Genomic DNA, 20,831 nt, shown 5'->3' with positions numbered 1-20,831 from the left:
CCAGAGATCAAATGGGAAAATAATTCACCGACTCCAGATATTTTCATATCAGAGGGTTCGGCTCGGTAGAACTTCTAACAGGGCCTATAAATCCTACTGATCCCTAAACATAAATATTTAAAAAATCTTTCGTTCATCTACATGCATTCAAAATGACCGACTTTTGCATCTTTATATATAAGTTTTTCCAAAAAATAAAAAGTAATTTATTGGGACCTTTTTCTATCTGGTTCTATTATACTTTTCACTAGAAACATTTTTGTTACAATATTTTAATTTAAAAACTTCCGATTTTATTGTCCGGGTTAAATCTTCCCTAAAGGAAAAACTAAACCCTTCCACACACTTTTCCACAAACGATCATCTAGTCAATCAACACTATGTAAGTGCATTATATAAGCAAAATAAATACAAAACAATACAAGAACAACACGTCAGATCACCAGAGATCAAATGGGAAAATAATTCACCGACTCCAGATATTTTCATATCAGAGGGTTCGGCTCGGTAGAACTTCTAACAGGGCCTATAAATCCTACTGATCCCTAAACATAAATATTTAAAAAATCTTTCGTTTATCTACATGCATTCAAAATGACCGACTTTTGCATCTTTATATATAAGTTTTTCCAAAAAATAAAAAGTAATTTATTGGGATCTTATTCTATCTGGTTCTATTATACTTTTCACTAGAAACATTTTTGTTACAATATTTTAATTTAAAAACTTCCGATTTTATTGTCCGGGTTAAATCTTCCCTAAAGGAAAAACTAAACCCTTCCACACACTTTTCCACAAACGATCATCTAGTCAATCAACACTATGTAAGTGCATTATATAAGCAAAATAAATACAAAACAATACAAGAACAACACGTCAACTCACCAGAGATCAAATGGGAAAATAATTCACCGACTCCAGATATTTTCAAATCAGAGGGTTCGGCTCGGTAGAACTTCTAACAGGGCCTATAAATCCAACCTATCCCTCAACATAAATATTTAAAAAATCTTTCGTTATTCTACATGTATTCAAAATGACCGACTTTTGCATCTTTATATATAAGTTTTTCCAAAAAATAAAAAGTAATTTATTGGGACCTTTTTCTATCTGGTTCTATTATACTTTTCACTAGAAACATTTTTGTTACAATATTTTAATTTAAAAACTTCCGATTTTATTGTCCGGGTTAAATCTTCCCTAAAGGAAAAACTAAACCCTTCCACACACTTTTCCACAAACGATCATCTAGTCAATCAACACTATGTAAGTGCATTATATAAGCAAAATAAATACAAAACAATACAAGAACAACACGTCAACTCACCAGAGATCAAATGGGAAAATAATTCACCGACTCCAGATATTTTCAAATCAGAGGGTTCGGCTCGGTAGAACTTCTAACAGGGCCTATAAATCCTACTGATCCCTCAACATAAATATTTAAAAAATCTTTCGTTATTCTACATGTATTCAAAATAACCGACTTTTGCATCTTTATATGTAAATTGTTTTAAGATTCGATAAATATTATACCTGAACATATTATTTATGAATCCTGTTTCTTTTTTTTAAACTTCCGATTTTGTTGTCCAGGTTTAATCTTCCCCAAAGGAAAAACTTAACCCTTCCTCACACTTTTCCACAAATGATCATCTAGTCAATCAACACTATGTAAGTGCATTATATAAGCAAAATAAATACAAAACAATACAAGAACAACACGTCAACTCACCAGAGATCAAATGGGAAAATAATTCACCGACTCCAGATATTTTCATATCAGAGGGTTCGGCTCGGTAGAACTTCTAACAGGGCCTATAAATCCTACTGATCCCTAAACATAAATATTAAAAAAATCTTTCGTTCATCTACATGCATTCAAAATGACCGACTTTTGCATCTTTATATATAAGTTTTTCCAAAAAATAAAAAGTAATTTATTGGGACCTTTTTCTATCTGGTTCTATTATACTTTTCACTAGAAACATTTTTGTTACAATATTTTAATTTAAAAACTTCCGATTTTATTGTCCGGGTTAAATCTTCCCTAAAGGAAAAACTAAACCCTTCCACACACTTTTCCACAAACGATCATCTAGTCAATCAACACTATGTAAGTGCATTATATAAGCAAAATAAATACAAAACAATACAAGAACAACACGTCAGATCACCAGAGATCAAATGGGAAAATAATTCACCGACTCCAGATATTTTCATATCAGAGGGTTCGGCTCGGTAGAACTTCTAACAGGGCCTATAAATCCTACTGATCCCTAAACATAAATATTTAAAAAATCTTTCGTTTATCTACATGCATTCAAAATGACCGACTTTTGCATCTTTATATATAAGTTTTTCCAAAAAATAAAAAGTAATTTATTGGGATCTTATTCTATCTGGTTCTATTATACTTTTCACTAGAAACATTTTTGTTACAATATTTTAATTTAAAAACTTCCGATTTTATTGTCCGGGTTAAATCTTCCCTAAAGGAAAAACTAAACCCTTCCACACACTTTTCCACAAACGATCATCTAGTCAATCAACACTATGTAAGTGCATTATATAAGCAAAATAAATACAAAACAATACAAGAACAACACGTCAACTCACCAGAGATCAAATGGGAAAATAATTCACCGACTCCAGATATTTTCAAATCAGAGGGTTCGGCTCGGTAGAACTTCTAACAGGGCCTATAAATCCAACCTATCCCTCAACATAAATATTTAAAAAATCTTTCGTTATTCTACATGTATTCAAAATGACCGACTTTTGCATCTTTATATATAAGTTTTTCCAAAAAATAAAAAGTAATTTATTGGGACCTTTTTCTATCTGGTTCTATTATACTTTTCACTAGAAACATTTTTGTTACAATATTTTAATTTAAAAACTTCCGATTTTATTGTCCGGGTTAAATCTTCCCTAAAGGAAAAACTAAACCCTTCCACACACTTTTCCACAAACGATCATCTAGTCAATCAACACTATGTAAGTGCATTATATAAGCAAAATAAATACAAAACAATACAAGAACAACACGTCAACTCACCAGAGATCAAATGGGAAAATAATTCACCGACTCCAGATATTTTCAAATCAGAGGGTTCGGCTCGGTAGAACTTCTAACAGGGCCTATAAATCCTACTGATCCCTCAACATAAATATTTAAAAAATCTTTCGTTATTCTACATGTATTCAAAATAACCGACTTTTGCATCTTTATATGTAAATTGTTTTAAGATTCGATAAATATTATACCTGAACATATTATTTATGAATCCTGTTTCTTTTTTTTAAACTTCCGATTTTGTTGTCCAGGTTTAATCTTCCCCAAAGGAAAAACTTAACCCTTCCTCACACTTTTCCACAAATGATCATCTAGTCAATCAACACTATGTAAGTGCATTATATAAGCAAAATAAATACAAAACAATACAAGAACAACACGTCAACTCACCAGAGATCAAATGGGAAAATAATTCACCGACTCCAGATATTTTCATATCAGAGGGTTCGGCTCGGTAGAACTTCTAACAGGGCCTATAAATCCTACTGATCCCTCAACATAAATATTTAAAAAATCTTTCGTTCATCTACATGCATTCAAAATGACCGACTTTTGCATTTTTATATATAAGTTTTTCCAAAAATCAAAAAGTAATTTATTGGGACCTTATTCTATCTGGTTCTATTATACTTTTCACTAGAAACATTTTTGTTACAATATTTTAATTTTAAAACTTCCGATTTTGTTGTCCAGGTTTAATCTTCCCCAAAGGAAAAACTTAACCCTTCCACACACTTTTCCACAAATGATCATCTAGTCAATCAACACTATGTAAGTGCATTATATAAGCAAAATAAATACAAAACAATACAAGAACAACACGTCAACTCACCAGAGATCAAATGGGAAAATAATTCACCGACTCCAGATATTTTCATATCAGAGGGTTCGGCTCGGTAGAACTTCTAACAGGGCCTATAAATCCTACTGATCCCTCAACATAAATATTTAAAAAATCTTTCGTTATTCTACATGTATTCAAAATGACCGACTTTTGCATCTTTATATATAATTTTTTTAAAGATTCGATAAATATTATACCTGAATATATTATTTATGAATCCTGTTTCTTTTTTTAAAACTTCCGTTTTTGTTGTCCGGGTTTAATCTTCCCCAAAGGAAAAACTTAACCCTTCCACACACTTTTCCACAAATGATCATCTAGTCAATCAACATTATGTAAGTGCATTATATAAGCAAAATAAATACAAAACAATACAAGAACAACACGTCAACTCACCAGAGATCAAATGGGAAAATAATTCACCGACTCCAGATATTTTCATATCAGAGGGTTCGGCTCGGTAGAACTTCTAACAGGGCCTATAAATCCTACTGATCCCTCAACATAAATATTTAAAAAATCTTTCGTTATTCTACATGTATTCAAAATAACCGACTTTTGCATCTTTATATGTAAATTGTTTAAAGATTCGTTAATATTATACCTGAACATATTATTTATGAATCCTGTTTCTTTTTTTTAAACTTCCGATTTTGTTGTCCGGGTTTAATCTTCCCCAAAGGAAAAACTTAACCCTTCCACACACTTTTCCACAAATGATCATCTAGTCAATCAACATTATGTAAGTGCATTATATAAGCAAAATAAATACAAAACAATACAAGAACAACACGTCAACTCACCAGAGATCAAATGGGAAAATAATTCACCGACTCCAGATATTTTCATATCAGAGGGTTCGGCTCGGTAGAACTTCTAACAGGGCCTATAAATCCTACTGATCCCTCAACATAAATATTTAAAAAATCTTTCGTTCATCTACATGCATTCAAAATGACCGACTTTTGCATTTTTATGTATAAGTTTTTCCAAAAAATAAAAAGTAATTTATTGGGACCTTATTCTATCTGGTTCTATTATACTTTTCACTAGAAACATTTTTGTTACAATATTTTAATTTTAAAACTTCTGATTTTGTTGTCCAGGTTTAATCTTCCCCAAAGGAAAAACTTAACCCTTCCACACACTTTTCCACAAATGATCATCTAGTCAATCAACACTATGTAAGTGCATTATATAAGCAAAATAAATACAAAACAATACAAGAACAACACGTCAACTCACCAGAGATCAAATGGGAAAATAATTCACCGACTCCAGATATTTTCATATCAGAGGGTTCGGCTCGGTAGAACTTCTAACAGGGCCTATAAATCCTATTGATCCCTCAACATAAATATTTAAAAAATCTTTCGTTATTCTACATGTATTCAAAATGACCGACTTTTGCATCTTTATATATAATTTTTTTAAAGATTCGATAAATATTATACCTGAACATATTATTTATGAATCCTGTTTCTTTTTTTTAAACTTCCGATTTTGTTGTCCGGGTTCAATCTTCCCCAAAGGAAAAACTTAACCCTTCCACACACTTTTCCACAAATGATCATCTAGTCAATCAACATTATGTAAGTGCATTATATAAGCAAAATAAATACAAAAAAATACAAGAACAACACGTCAACTCACCAGAGATCAAATGGAAAAATAATTCACCGACTCCAGATATTTTCATATCAGAGGGTTCGGCTCGGTAGAACTTCTAACAGGGCCTATAAATCCTACTGATCCCCCAACATAAATATTTAAAAAAAAATTTGTTATCCTACATGTATTCAAAATGACCGACTTTTGCATTTGTTTATATAAATTTTTTGATAGATCTAATACGCCTAAATTTTTAATTAGAGAGCTAGGTATAATGCCAGTAGCCGAAATAACGAATGGTAATATTTTTATAGTCTGAGAATGCCAAATTCTTTTTATTTCATTTCTTAAATCTGTGTATTTTCTTATTTTTTCACTAACAGATTTTTGAATATTACAGCAATTTGGAATAGCGACATCAATGATATAAGTTATTTTTTTAATTTTGTCATGTAAAACTATATCGAGTCTATTATGACTAATCGCTCGGTCTGTTAGTATAGTTTTATCATAATATATTATATAAAATTCGTTTTCTAAAAATGAATTTGGTTCGTCTTCTTAATATGGTACTATATTACGGCAGTCAATCAAGTTATGTTTAATTACCAAATTTTGGTGAATTATTTTTAAAACTTGATTGTGCCTAAATCTATACTCGGACGGTTCTAATATAGAACATCCCGGTATAATATGTTCTATAGTTTCCGGAAAAGCCAAACATTTTCTACACAAATCATCAATTTAATTTGTATCTTTGATTTTATGCTTTCTATAATTTTTAGTATTAATGACTCTATCCTGAATGGCAAGCATAAGTCCTTCTAATTCTGCGCTCAACTCTCCAATACTCCACCATTTGTTTGACGAAAATTTGTCAACATACGTTTGATTGAGATAATTGAAGTGTTTTGCGTGTAAAAATTTATTTGACCAGGAATCTAATAATTCCTGGTTGGGAATTATAAAAATGTTGGCATTCTCATCGTATAAATTTAAAGGTGTAATATTTCTATCTGCCTTGCAAATTATTTTGTGCATTTCTGAGCTATGAGCTTTCCTATGAAAAAAGTTCTTAGCATTTCTACCTGATTATGTTTCAAAGAAGTTATTTTGACTATACCTCTACCTCCTAAATATCTAGGTAAATTAACTCGTTCTATAGCTGAATTTGGATGATGGCAATTAAACTTTGTTAGCGTAGTTTTAATTAATCTTTCTAAGTTATCTAAATCTGTATTAGACCATTTAATTATGCCAAATGAGTACGTTAATAGAGGTATTGCCCAAGTATTTATATATTATTACCATTTCTTGAGATGTCTATCAGAAAAAAAAAAGTTATTTTACAGTTTTTCAATTGTTCAAATAGTATTTACATAAAACCAGAGTTTTTTTTATTAAATACAATAATAGAATATGTTAAGAAAACGTTTCAATCGAGATTTGAAATAAAAACCTATCATTTCATGTAAAGTATTCACAACATGTGTCCATACGAACATAATATTAAGAGCAAGCTACTGACTAAAAACACATTTTTTTTGTAATCGGTGTAATTACTCTAAAAATCGGAGGCATGTTTAAAGAACACTCCCGAATATAATTACCATGAATGTTGTTCTTCGTTTCAGAAACAATAAAATAAATCGAGGTTATTTATTCAAAGTTTGGTGTGTTAAGAGTTACCAACATGTCATATTGAAGAAGACATTTTATTAAAGAACTTGCCAATTTGAATGGCTGTCGCATTAAATATTTCCGATCTTGAGTCCATAGTGATACCATTTTAATAACTATTTTAATTAAATATATACTTTTGCTAATATATCATGTTCCACTGCAAGACACTATACCAAGGAGCTGACAATTTACTTAAAATCTCAGAAATATATTTATAAAACCATTTCGCATAGAACAGAGCAATTCAATTTTAGAAGTTTGTAACTGATTAATATTATTTTTAATGAATAACATTAAAGTAAAATTGGTATTTTTTTTTCAAAACTGTACAGAGTCATTATTGGTAGTTATTTAACAATTAATATGTAACATTTACTATTGATTACAATTTAACCCACTGATTCCCTACCTTGGCAGTATCACCACCAGGCGATTTAGGTTGCTTATTGGGCGATCGAGAGTCACAAGTGCTTGGGGGGGTGGGTAAGTTTAACAGGATTTTGGGAGACAAGTATAATTTGTTCAATTTGATCATATTTGATGCAATTTAAAGGTTTCCATCTCATAAAATTCCAAAGGATTATTATTCCCCAAACTTATCATTATTATTCCCCAAATCTGAAAAACAAATCCCCAAATCATAAACCTGGCGAACATTGAAATTATTTCAATGTTCGCCACTTTATGTTTGTTTGCTATTCACTTACGTTAACCTGGGTTTAATGTCAGCAACTATAGAATTTCAGGAATGGTACTCAAAAATATTTTGCCAGATTTGTCCTCATTTTCCTTGCGTTCAATTTCTCAGTTGTTATAGAATACGTCGTATAAACCGATGTTTTAATAATTTTGCCCATGATTGATTATATAAATCACAATGATTAGTTTTCACATGTAGAATAACGAATTCCCTGTTGATTTATAATCCTACCAATCATTTAAGATTAATTGAAAATTCACTCGTAATCATGATATTTTACTTACTTGAGCTCCAACTAGAAAAGCAGACTAGCTTCTACAGGTTCGTGTAGTTGGTTTCTTCGCTCTAATATTCAAATGATTGTGTTTGAGATTTGACTGCAGATATAGCATACATTTATGTTCATATAAATAAATGTTTCATAGTATCCATGACTAGTACTCCGATGTTTTATAAATTTATTTTTTTTGCGTCGTATTCTGAAAAAAGATTAGTCGTTGAAGAACACAACATAATATAATCATTGACAAAACACAGACATTCCCTTTTGGTCCCTACATCAGGATTATTGCCGGGGGGCATTTTTTAAGACAATAATGCTACGTACTTGGTTCTTCTAGAAGGGAGTAAAAAATTGTTAAGGCGATGCACTACGTCGTGTAATATTTTAAATTGAGCTGCTATCAATAACAACCCTTACGTAGATGGCGATAAGGTTTAAATTCCCGCTTAACACCATCCGCCCGCTTTGATTTATGCAAGAAAAAAACATGACCAAAAATTGCCTTTTAGTTTATTTTGTGGATGTTCAGGCATAAATATTTAATTTTTTTTTGATAATTTTATAAATAACTTAATTTGCCACATTATACAATAAAATCATAACCGAAAATGGGTTCGTAAGTAGGAGATTTTGAACTTTAAAGCAGTTTTCATGGGCGTTATACATTATTTTTTTCTGGGCTTATAAAAAAACTCATCTAAAAAATACTCGATCATTTCAAAGGCCAAGATGTATTCTACTCGCAGTATTTAATTAAAGCATCTGAAACATTTCTAGGCGACCAAATTTTCAATCCAAAAACACATGATTTTGCATTACTACGTATGGCATCGCCTTAAGGATTTGGTCATTGTTTATTGACTAAGCACTACGATTAATGCCAGGTTGACACCGAGCGAGTTAACGGGCAAGAAAAAAATTCTATTTTCTCAGTCAAATAATCGCCTTTATCGCTAGACTGAGCTTCTCGGTTTGTATCAACTTGGCATAAGAGTGTTTGTGAAGAATTTTTGATAGACTTACCGAAATTTGTTGGTCGCCTGCTCGCCAAGTTCATAGAACTTGATCTCCTCAGAAAATACATCCAGTGGTACGTTGACCGGTCTACGCAGTCTGCCACCACTCTGATAATAGTAAAGGATTGCGTCGAAAGACGGTCTGTTCCGGTCAAAGAAGTATTCATTTCTGTAGGGAAAAGAATACAACTTTAAAAAAATTGGACACATATCTGAAGTGCTATCCAACCATCACATTAGTAAGGGGTAATCAGAGATAATAGTAAGACAATTCTGTCTTGAAGTGCTCCTTCTTTCATTCACATTCATTCATCACCCAGTATCATCAGTACTTTTTAGTTATAGCTACTATTGATATGACTGCTTGTTCGTAAATAAAGCTAAATTTGTCTCGAGCAAATTTTTATTCTGAATGGTGATCTCTCGCCAGGAAGATAGTAATAGTAAATTCCACTCTGGAATGAAACCTAAATATTTACTTGATATCTAAAAGTGAAAACTTCTGATTTTGCTGAATTCTGTATCTACGACCTCTGGGCCTAGAGCCAAGTATCTTAGTGCTCTGCCATATTTTAGTATTGTAAATAGTTGGTGTGTAGGAAAAAGTGTGCGTAATGTGAAAAAAAGTTTTTGTTCATTTTAATGATAGAGACATTTTGGGTAACATCAAAACATTAAATAACCTTCTTTATTACTCAAGTATATTTATGTATTGTTAGAAGCCAGAATACAAAAGCCAAAGTCAATATTTATACTTAAATATTTTTTTCAAATTTCTTTGAAAGTTCTATTGTTATATCCACAGAACTGAAATAATAACACAACTTGAATAGATATTTAACTTTTTAAAAATTAACCTATAAGTTTGATGAATTGTTCAAACTCTTTAAATCAACCGGTCCTTAATGATTCAACATAATTGAACCGCTACTCAAATATAATACATCACACTTCAACGCAAAACAGCGTTCCCGGGCGAAGAGGTATTTCGTACAGTCATGTCAAAATTGCTCCACAGTAAACGCAATTAGGGTCAATATCACTCTTTGAGTATTTGAGGGATAACTAGATTTATGCACGTGCATTGTGCAATAGAAACAACGTAAACAGAATTCCGAATTCCTGGGCGATCAATCTCTTATTGTTTTCTGATTTTTTCAGAACAGAATTTGTCCAGAACAAAAATGTTAACTTCACGCGCATTGGCAGAAAGCAATTTTTAAAGGTCTATTTTCCAGCTTAACACATTCTAACTGAGAACATTTTTTTTAATTTTTTTTTTTTTACAAAATATAACACATTAAAGCATATTTTATACACTCTTCTACAAAAGCTGACGCTTGTGGTTAGGAGAGAACAACTTATTAATAACTGAAAAAACTTATGAATTCAAAAAATTAGAGCTTTTGTGATAATATTTGTTAAGATGATAAAGGTACTCGTAATTAAAATCAAAAATGTATTTGGGATGTACATAAAACATTAGGAATAACAAAACAGTCAAGAATATATATAAGAGGAAGTTAAAATTACATGGTGTAATACAAAAATATGATTTTTTTAATATTTGTCGTACTTTTTTCTGTTCGCATATCAGCGGGTAATTGGTTTAATAATTTTATTCCTTTATATACATATTATTACTTTAGTTTACAGACATTTGTATTTTAAGTTCTGTGAAAGATCTATTCAAGTTGTCATGTCATTCTTTCAGTTTTGTTAAACAACTGGCCAGTAATGATATACTAACAGAACTTGAATACGACCTTCCTAGAACGTGAAAATCAATTTTCGAATTTGATCAATCGTTCAAATCCTGTGAAACAACCCGTTCTAATTGTTAACGTTGAATATCTACATAATTAATTTGAACTATAAGGATTTAACAGAATTTGAATAATTCATTACGTTTCAACGTTCGAATTAAATTCTGTGAAAGTTCTACTTACGTTCTGTTATTATTTCATCATGGGTTCATTGTTTTACAGTGCATGTATAACAACATAATTTGAATAAGACTGAAACTTTCACTTGTCTTTAGTTTTTCCTTACCTATTTAAAAAAAATACCTGGTATATCAACAACTTTCATTCTGCATACACAATTTTTAAAATCAGTCATTCTCATTGGTTCGTTTGATTGTGCGATAAAAGTGATATTCAACTTACAATTTGAGATTTATTATTGAGAAAAATTACCTTAACGGGTCAAAGTATCTAATACGTCTGGCAGGATCTCCAAGAAGTGTGTCAGGGAATTGGTTTAAGGTCCTTAGTTGGGTTTCGAACCGAAGTCCGCTAACCTGCGAACAAAATAAAAATGTATGAGACCATATACATTATCCTAAAAAACAAATTTCCATAAAACACAAATGTGGGTTAATGTAAAATATGCTCGCAGTATTAGAAAAAATGTATACTTTAGGTCTTATTAATAAATGTGTTTTAAATTTTACGCAACTTATAAACAATCATTAATGTATGGTTAGTGACATTATTTTTCGCTGGCCGCTCATCCTAGTAACCGCCCAACAACTTGCCCCATCCCTAATGGTGATTTTAATTTGACAGTGACAGTGATTTTTTTATGCTTAGTTGGAAAAAATATTAAAGGGGCGTAAGCACACTTTGTGACGTTGAAATGGATGGTATCGGGGCTGCCCCAGGAAGACATGGTATGATCAAGTGACACATAGACTTTTATTTTGCAAAATATATGTAATAGGCTTTTGTGGGCAAAATGGATAAGATTAAGAAAGGTACATTTAGCTTGTTTAGGCTTGGTGGGGCATTGGGCCCAATTGAGTACGTAAACCATTTATTAACAAGGAATATCAAATATTTATATTGTAATGGCACATTTTAATTTTTCAGCGCCTTTGTGAAGGGTTCCTGACACACATTTCACCACCGAAAATGTAAAAAATTGATTTTAATCTAAAACAACATATTTTGCGTCTCGCTTTGGCTAATCGCTTGATATTTTTGATGATCTTACACTAACGGCCGCTTTTTTATGTACTTTTTTAACCGTACAAGAGTCCCAACTGATCCCAACCGTCAGGAGCCAATTAGACTATGGTTTACCCAATTAGGGTATGTTGTGTGGCTGAGGGGAGTGGGGAGGGGAAGAAGATGAGGGAGAGGTAGGTGGGAAAGTACCTGGCTATTCGGTCACTAAATACGGCTAAAGCCATTTCAAGCAACGTTTCAATTCAGAATGGTGGTCTTACACCGGGGCGAACCTGATAGTATTTTCACTCTGGTACGTGCCGCTAGTATACTGTATGTTATTTTAAATCGTGAAAATTTACTTGTGTATGCCGGGATTAGAACCCACGACCCTTGGCTTGCTAGTCGAGAGCCTTACCATAGTTGACCATGGAGGCCGCCGTTTCCAACTTTTGGATTAATTACAGAATAATTTATTTTGCCTAGTTGCTCGAGTAGGTACTCTGAAATCTATGTGTTGCAGAAGTTCACAACAGTCTAGTTTGGAGTAAATAATCTTAAATAAAAAAAGTTAATTTATTTTTCTTCTGTTTTCAAGGGAATGTATTTTAAGTGTATTTAGTAAAAATGTATAGTTTATGTGTTGAATAGGTATGTGTAATTTGAAGCTAATAAATTGTTTGTGAAATTTGTGCTGCACATGTTCAATATTTTTTAATCTGGTAGAAACTGCTATCTTAATGGCATATATATTTACATATCTAGAAACATACAACTAACATTAACAATTTAATTTATATTAGCCAATCTTTGATGTTGGAATGAAAACCAAACGTTACTTCCAGTCTCTTAAGGAGAAAGTCATGGTCAATGGTCAAATGCAGCGCTCATATCTAAAAGTGAAATAAGTGCAAACTTACCTGACTCTATGGCAAGGGTTATATCTGACAGGACACGAAATAATTCGGTTTCTGTTGAGTGGAACCTCCCATATGCAGAATAATGATTGGTAATTAATTTATTCAGGTTTAAGTGGTAGGTTATTTGAGGAACCAACTTTATACCCCTTTGATAATGCTACGTCAAGTTGTTTCAAAGTCCCTTGCAAGATTTCGTGATTGGGATTACAGAAAATTTTACCGCAAATATTTAACTGTAAAGTTGCATCTAATTCAGTATACGAAAATATTGAAATAAGCTTATAGATCTTGATATAACATTAGCCGCGTTTGTAGTAGCTCTGAATAGCCTGTACTTCCCCACCTTCTTTTTCTTCTTCCAAATCTACTTCCCCTCCCCAATGACTTCAGCATCACTGCATAACTCCAATTGGGACTGCCATGGTTTCAATGGCTACAGATAGTTGGGATTAGTTGGGACTCTTGTGCGGTATTCACTTAATGAACGTTTTTATGAGCAATCCATGAAAATGTATTTATTGGGTAAATGTATAAATATTGAAAAATAAACTTTTTTTTTGTTTGTTCCACTGACTTAAGCAACTTTTATTAAGTAGTAATTTAAGTTCAAGTAATTTTACTTTTTTTCACTTTTATTTGCAGACCGGAAAATTTGCGGTAATTATAGTTGGTAGTGGAAATTATTTAGAATATTTTAATAACACTGCACAAACACATTCTAAATAACTTTATCCCGTTATATGGGAGGCTTGAAAGTCACGACTTTCTTTTCCCTAAACCCAAATTTTCGAGCATAAATATTTGGCAATGTTATACATGGTGTCCGAGGATAAAGTGCGCTAACTTCGTGAGACGATTCTACATGATGGTAGAAGAAAAAAAGAAAAACGACTTTTTTCGAAAATCCAATGTTTATTTTCCCATACAAAAATATTTTTACATAAAAGAATATTTTTTTTCCCATAGAAAAAATTCAATTTTGTTTACTTAAAAATATATTTAAACGTCACGATGCGTCTAGGTGTACTAATATAGCAATTACCTTACAAAAATTGGCTATACGCCATAATATATATGTATGTGTCATATATTTCAATGCGAAAAAAGTGATCTAGTAAGAAAGTCATAAATAATTCAACATTTTCGCTCGTTTACATAAAATTAAAAACATCGAGCGTTTATAAAATGCCTCTTTTAGTAAATTTAAGAGCCACGCTAACACTGAACTAATAAATGCTTCCGGCCTTCATCGCGTAGTGTATTATTATAACCTCGTCAGAACTCATTGAGTTGGTAATACAGACCAATTTTTAATTGTTTTGTATTTTTGTGTTTTCATATATTTTTCGGTTTTGGCTATTTTGCTTAAATGTCAGCGAGCACAAATTAATTCAAATATTTTCATGCATTCTTCTGTACTTCCGAAAACTACGTATTGGTGACAAATTTTTAGTGGCGTTTTCTTGTAAGGTTTGTTTGATGTATTTTAGAGATTTTCTTTAAAAGTCTAAAATATTTCTTCACAAAATATTGTTTGGAAATTGATTTTCCACAATACGAACGAATTAAAAAAAAATCGAAATATTCGAACGTTTTGTATTGGTTTAACGTTATACTTAATAAAATTGCATCAAAATGATTACATATCTAGCTGGGTGGATTTGAATAATTAATAAATAAAAAAAGAATAGCAGTAAATATTAAATTAATTGCAGAGAAAATTAATTTTCTAGTAAACCACCACAACGAAAAAACTCCTAAAAATCTGGACCTCACATTAATGCAAAGTTACTGGTACATTGCGCTTGATTAAGCATCTATTTCTTGATTTATACCCAGATAAAAACGGTCAGGGGAGTCGGGTCTGGTTTCCTGGGGGGTTATGGAATATCCCCTATAAAAAATTCAAATTCTTGCAGTTGCGTGAAGAAACATTGTCGTACCTCTTACACTCTTGTGTACTAGCCAGAATTTACGGTTACAGATTGACACCTTGCTGAATCCGTTGAAACCAGTATCGCGTTGTATGGAAGTCCTAGCTTCACTAACGGTTTCCTCTGCTGTTTTGAGCTAGGTTCTGCAGGCTTCTAAAGAGTGGAAACCAAAGCTTTGATCGTTACGACCTATGGCTCAATCATGCATTGATTGAGACACTGATTTGGACCATAATAGCAACGCTTGGGTTTTGAGACGATGATCAAGGATCCGTGGCCTAAAAAGGTCGAGAACCCATGCTTGTTTTTACTTAATCTATCTACAGATATAATACTCTACCCATAGCACGTTTTGATTTTCATGTTGCACTTTTTTATTATAAACACTACAACAACTGTTGTCATTAGTATCCACCAACTAGTATAGGGCACAAATTTCACAATTTAGTTCACATAATAATGACATTTACTAAAAAATAATCGCAATAACTCGCAGTTAATGACGAGCAATAGAATAAATAAAATATCTATTTAAATTATTTTAAGTAGGTAACAAAATTTATTAGCTACACAGGAAATCATCTATTTGAACATTTTCCGTGGTTTTACCAATAACAACGAAATCTCGGAGATTTTATGACCAGGAATGCATTTCTGAAACAACTTTTTAAAACAGCCGGGAATCCTTTGAAACCGAGATCAACGATGGATTTATTTGCTTTGTTAATAATAATTATTATGAATTGATTTTAAATGTGTTGATTAATTAAGTTCACTTTGTAAGGGTTTTTAATACTTGACAAGAATTCACATTGTTTTGACGGAAAATTTGTTTGACAATTATCGTTGATGGTGAGACTGAAATTCTTGTTAAAAACTCTTTGAATATGTTTCCTTTCTTTTTAAATTTTTGCTTCTCTTCTACGAAGTCCTTCTTTAAAAATATTTTATCCTACCGAGAACTTAACTCAATATGGTTTAACACGAGGCCTATAAATTAAATATAAAAAATATACATTAACGAGTTTGCAGGCAAAATATTTGTTTTCGCAAAGCTTATAATTGCAGCAATAAGAAAGATATAGAATGTATTCGCAAATGCTTTTAATTCAGCAATGAATGATTGATGCCACATATACGCATGATAATCTCTTAATAGTACAATACAGTCGATATCCGTATCTGTCTGTTTGTGCGCTTAGTTCTTCTAAACTACACAACAGATTTTGAGAGGGTTTTCACTATAATTTAGGGAATGTCTTCCGAAAGGTTTTTATATATAAAACTTGCATATTAAATTTATATATGTAAAAATTATGAATTAGAATTTTTAGATGTATATTGTATATAAAGACGTGTACCGGGTACCCGGCGTCGCTGGGGGTTATGCTTAGGAGATATAAACATCCTACATCAACATAAATTTATGTATAATATATATATGAACGAGTATATAGCATAACCCCAAGCAATTCCGGGTACACGTCATGCATTAAATATTATAATATATTCTTAGAGAATAATAAAGCATGACGGACTACACTGTTTTCATCCAAACCGTTTATTGGAGGACTTAATGACATTGTGAATTCCGATAGAGAGGAGTTTGTTTAATCCTTGGTCTAATCTGTATTAAATTGAGTAAGCTTCAAGCCATTCAATTGCGTTGATTGCTTTTGTATCGATTTCAATCATGTATCAAGAATATACTATTAAATCGTCGTCCAAGAATCAACCAATCAAGTGGTGAGAATAATAATATAGAAATATCATGTTATCTCATAGACATATGTCTATGTGTTATCTCAACAAAGTAAATTTAATCTCAGAAGAGAATAATCTATCTTCAAATTATAATATTACAATATAAATTATAATATTGAAATATTTGAGCATACATTGTAACAAATAAACAAAAATGTACTTATATAATAATAAAAAAATATGGTTTTTATAAAAATTAAAATAAATAATACATTTTGAAATTTAATTCACAGTAATTGTTATCGAACTTGACTCTCCGTAATTACCATGTAGTGGCATCGCCATATAGATAAACCAAAAACACCAAGATGTATCTGGTAAATAAATTAACGTGACATTTACAAACTGCCTAGCGTTTCAAATAAAAGTAATAAACGAACTTTTTCAGTTTTATTGCTGATAAAAGATATAATACATAACAAATTAAAAACCATGTATTTGATAGTCTAGAATTGTTTGCATTGATAAGCTTTCGGATTCCACTACGATTCCAATAGAATTCGGATTTATTTCAAATCTGGGACTAAAATATGTATATTTTGGCGTAAAGTTTTGGGACTTTGAATGGAATAATTTATGTAATATAACCTTGAATTCAATTGGACTTTTAGCATTTAGCTTTGGACAAAGGCTGCAACAGATCTTTGAAGATCCTTGGTGGTTCTCACCAATATGAAGATTGTTAACCAATCTCATCAGGGGTTGACCTTTTCCTCTTTATCCTACCAAGGATACCACCTGATAAAACTGTGAATCTGAAATGCCACGTACCTGGCATTGTTTTACCTGCTGTAAGAGACTATAATGTTTTGATGTTGGCCAGCTCAGACTTTTTTCCTATCCATTCGTTCGTTTTTCCGTCTCTTTACTTTGCGTGACTCTTTTTGTAGTGGTCATTGTCGTCACAACGTTTTTGGTCGGTGTTTTTTTTGTATCAAACGATAATACAGAAAGTATTTTTTTTAAGTGCACTCCGGAGATGTTGGGTTATATTCTTTTTTTACGAAATGGCTTGCTGAAGTAGGTCATCAAAATATTATTCGTTTCTTAGATTCGTAGTTGAATTTACAATAGTAAAAAAGCAAAATGCTGGAATGATGACGCCTAACGTGGTCCTTTATGTTTTCAGGATTAAAATTAAAATATTACTTACATTTATGACAACTCTTTCGCAAAAGTCATGGTCGTGTGGAATGGGTTCAAACTGTGCTATGTTTGTTAGTTGAGGGTGCGGACCTCCGCCGTCCTCGTCTTGGCTGCTTAACTTCGGGAGCGACCTGCGAAAGAAAACACAAACATTAGTATAAGGTAGAATAAAGCGTTCTCATTTATACACACCAAACATGCATTTAAGATTCAACTATGTCTCTAGTTGAGTCTCGGCTTTTGAAAAAAATACCAAATCTCTCCACAGGTGTAAATTATATAATTGATGAAAGTTTCTTTAGGATGGTTAAATAAAATTATTTTAAAATTTGAAATACGAGTAGCATATCTCAACTACATGGAAACATGTTGTATTGTTACTAAACGTAACTTCTCATTAGTAGCATGAGATTTGTATAGTTAACTTGCGTACTAAGTATACTCTGATGCTTGCGTATATTGAAGGAGTACCAAAATAAATTCTGGATTTAATCAGTTGAAAGCGAATTTTTTTCAACTGATTTTTACCGGTGACATTTTCTGTTTTCAATTTAAAGCGTCCGCATTCCGAATTGCTACCAATTTATAAATATTTCTCCTGCATAATTTAAGTTTTTAATTCCTAAAATAATTTATGTTATTTTTGAAGATTACATTTATACATTTGTAATTCCAAAACTGTTATATGAAATTCCCTCGATAGAGAAAAATAGCTAATTGTACTCCGAAAATTTTAAAAACATTTAAATTCTATTATTTACCATGTTATACTTATGAAAATTCACAGTGTATTTCAAATGAAACTTAAGCATTAATCGAGAGATTTTTGCTTTTGATTTTAAGCGACTCGTGTTTTATTAAATATTTTCACAATTTTCGCTTATTTATAATCGTGTTTCTTCTAAAATTCGTATTGACATATTATCTCCCTTTTAAACCATCTTCTTCTTCTTTTTTGAACACTTACTAAGGAGCGTTAAACTAAAAAAAATGTCTGCGCGTTAGAACGAGCACTTCAGTTCATCTGGTTATTTTATATGTTAACATGTATATATAATATAAGATATCAGATGTCTTCATAAAATATAATTTTTGTTTGAAATAAAATAACAAACTCTTCAAATCTTCTTAAAAACGATTAAAACGATTAAATAGATTAACCAAATAAAGAAATTGTTCAGCAGTAAATTAAATAATTTCATGTGTATTCATTTGAATAAATATAGTAACCTTATTTAAAGGGAAGGTTATGTCAAATTTATTTAAGCAGTTGCTGACGTTGAAGAATGGATTTCCGAGACGTGCATATTGTATATATATAAATAAATAAATATGTTGGTTAACAAAAGTGTAAATGAAATATTTAAAAAACGTAAACTAACTTTTGAGAAAAGTCAAAGCAAAGTTGAAACATTATACTTTAGAAAAACTTAGAGTTTGATTTATTCAAATAGTTGTTTAAACAAATAACGAACAATGACAGATGGCATGCTATCACCGCGATAGACCGGGTAGAACTAAAAACAAGTCGCAGAGACAAAAATGGGAGACTGACATTTAATGAACTTGAATTGAATTGTCCGGAAAAGGAAGTAGTGAAATGAGATCGCATAATGTTGTTTCTGGCAACCATCGGATAAATGACATGAAACATGACTTAATATATTATAGATGGAAATGAATACGCGTAGATAAAATAAAATAAACAATTCACACATACATACGTGTACATGCTTCGATTATACTCTACTTGTAACATGACTTAATATAATACAGATGGAAATTAATACGCGTAGGTAAAATAAAATAAACAATTCTCACATACATACGTGTACATGCTTCGATTATACTCTACATGAAACATGACTTAATATAATACAGATGGAAATGAATACGCGTATGTGAAATAAAATATTCAATTCTCACATACGTATATATGCTTCAACCATATTCTACCTAAAACATGACTTAACATAACAGAGAATGGAAATGAATACGCGTATGTAAAATAAAATAAAAAATTCTCACATACATACGCATACATGCTTCGATTATATTCTTGCACATATTATAAAAAAATTATGATACAGATAACTTACGAATGTTTTTGTACTTTTAGGAATATAATATTATATTCACTGTCGCTCGATTTTGCTATTACTTAATTATCAGTATGAGACTTATTGTGGATTAATTAATAAAAAAATGTTTATATAAATTTTCTATAAATAGCTAATACTTAATTCTGAAAAAAAAGACATGTATTAAAATGTGGTCAATATCAATATGAATTAAATATTTTTATAAAATATTTAATTTCTTCAATAATCGTATCATATGATCATAAAAATATCATTTTTTGCGCAAGTATTAAATATTATCACAATTTTTAAGTAGTACCCATTGAGGAACAGTCAAATAAATTATAAAAATTTTGTCAATCAAATTTAGAGCCAACGCATTAACGCAGATAAAGTGATATTTTTATGAATGGAATGTCTTAAATTCGATATTAATTCATTTATTACTCACGGTTCGACGTAAAAAAGATTTATTGGTATTATGTTATTATTCTCTCCCACTCGTCACAGCATACGGGTATTTTATTTACATTTCCGAAAGCACCCACAAAACAAATATGTGAGGCTTTTGGAGTGGCTGAAATAATAAATATTAAGTTTGTCTATGGCATTTTGAGAATAATGCAAAATAAAGCATTTAGAAAATATTTAAATGCAATGTATACTAGAGATGAGGCGTATTTATCGTACCCAGTAAAAGTACCGGATATTTTCATGTCATACTTTGTACTTTTGACAAAAATCCAAAATACCTGGTTCCAAAATACTCACAAGTATTTTATACCGGGACTAAATATTTTTGAAAAGTATTTTTGATGG

At 31.1% G+C, this 20,831-nt stretch overlaps 1 protein-coding gene across 5 annotated transcripts in view; it reads right to left on the bottom strand.

The window, feature by feature from the left end:
• Positions 1–20,831, bottom strand: part of Sh (Potassium voltage-gated channel protein Shaker) — a 477,661-nt gene that overhangs the window by 76,210 nt on the left and 380,620 nt on the right. For all 5 annotated transcript variants that reach the window (XR_016305202.1, XR_016305201.1, XR_016305199.1 and 2 more), the window contains 3 exons: positions 17,939–18,062; positions 11,415–11,518; positions 9,224–9,385 (listed from right to left, as the gene is read on the bottom strand). Coding sequence is in view for 1 of the 5 variants with exons in the window: in XM_089649931.1 (XP_089506057.1) it covers positions 9,224–9,385; positions 11,415–11,518; positions 17,939–18,062 (390 nt within the window). In the remaining 4 variants the exon portion in view is untranslated. The remainder of the gene's footprint in view (positions 1–9,223; positions 9,386–11,414; positions 11,519–17,938; positions 18,063–20,831) is intronic.

This window comes from Hesperophylax consimilis, chromosome 31 (assembly GCF_061612785.1).
Source record: "Hesperophylax consimilis isolate HC1 chromosome 31, BYU_Hcon_1.0, whole genome shotgun sequence".
Taxonomy (NCBI): Eukaryota; Metazoa; Arthropoda; class Insecta; order Trichoptera; family Limnephilidae; genus Hesperophylax; species Hesperophylax consimilis.
Note: the sequence above shows the minus strand (reverse complement) of the source record. Positions and strands in the feature narration are given on the sequence as shown.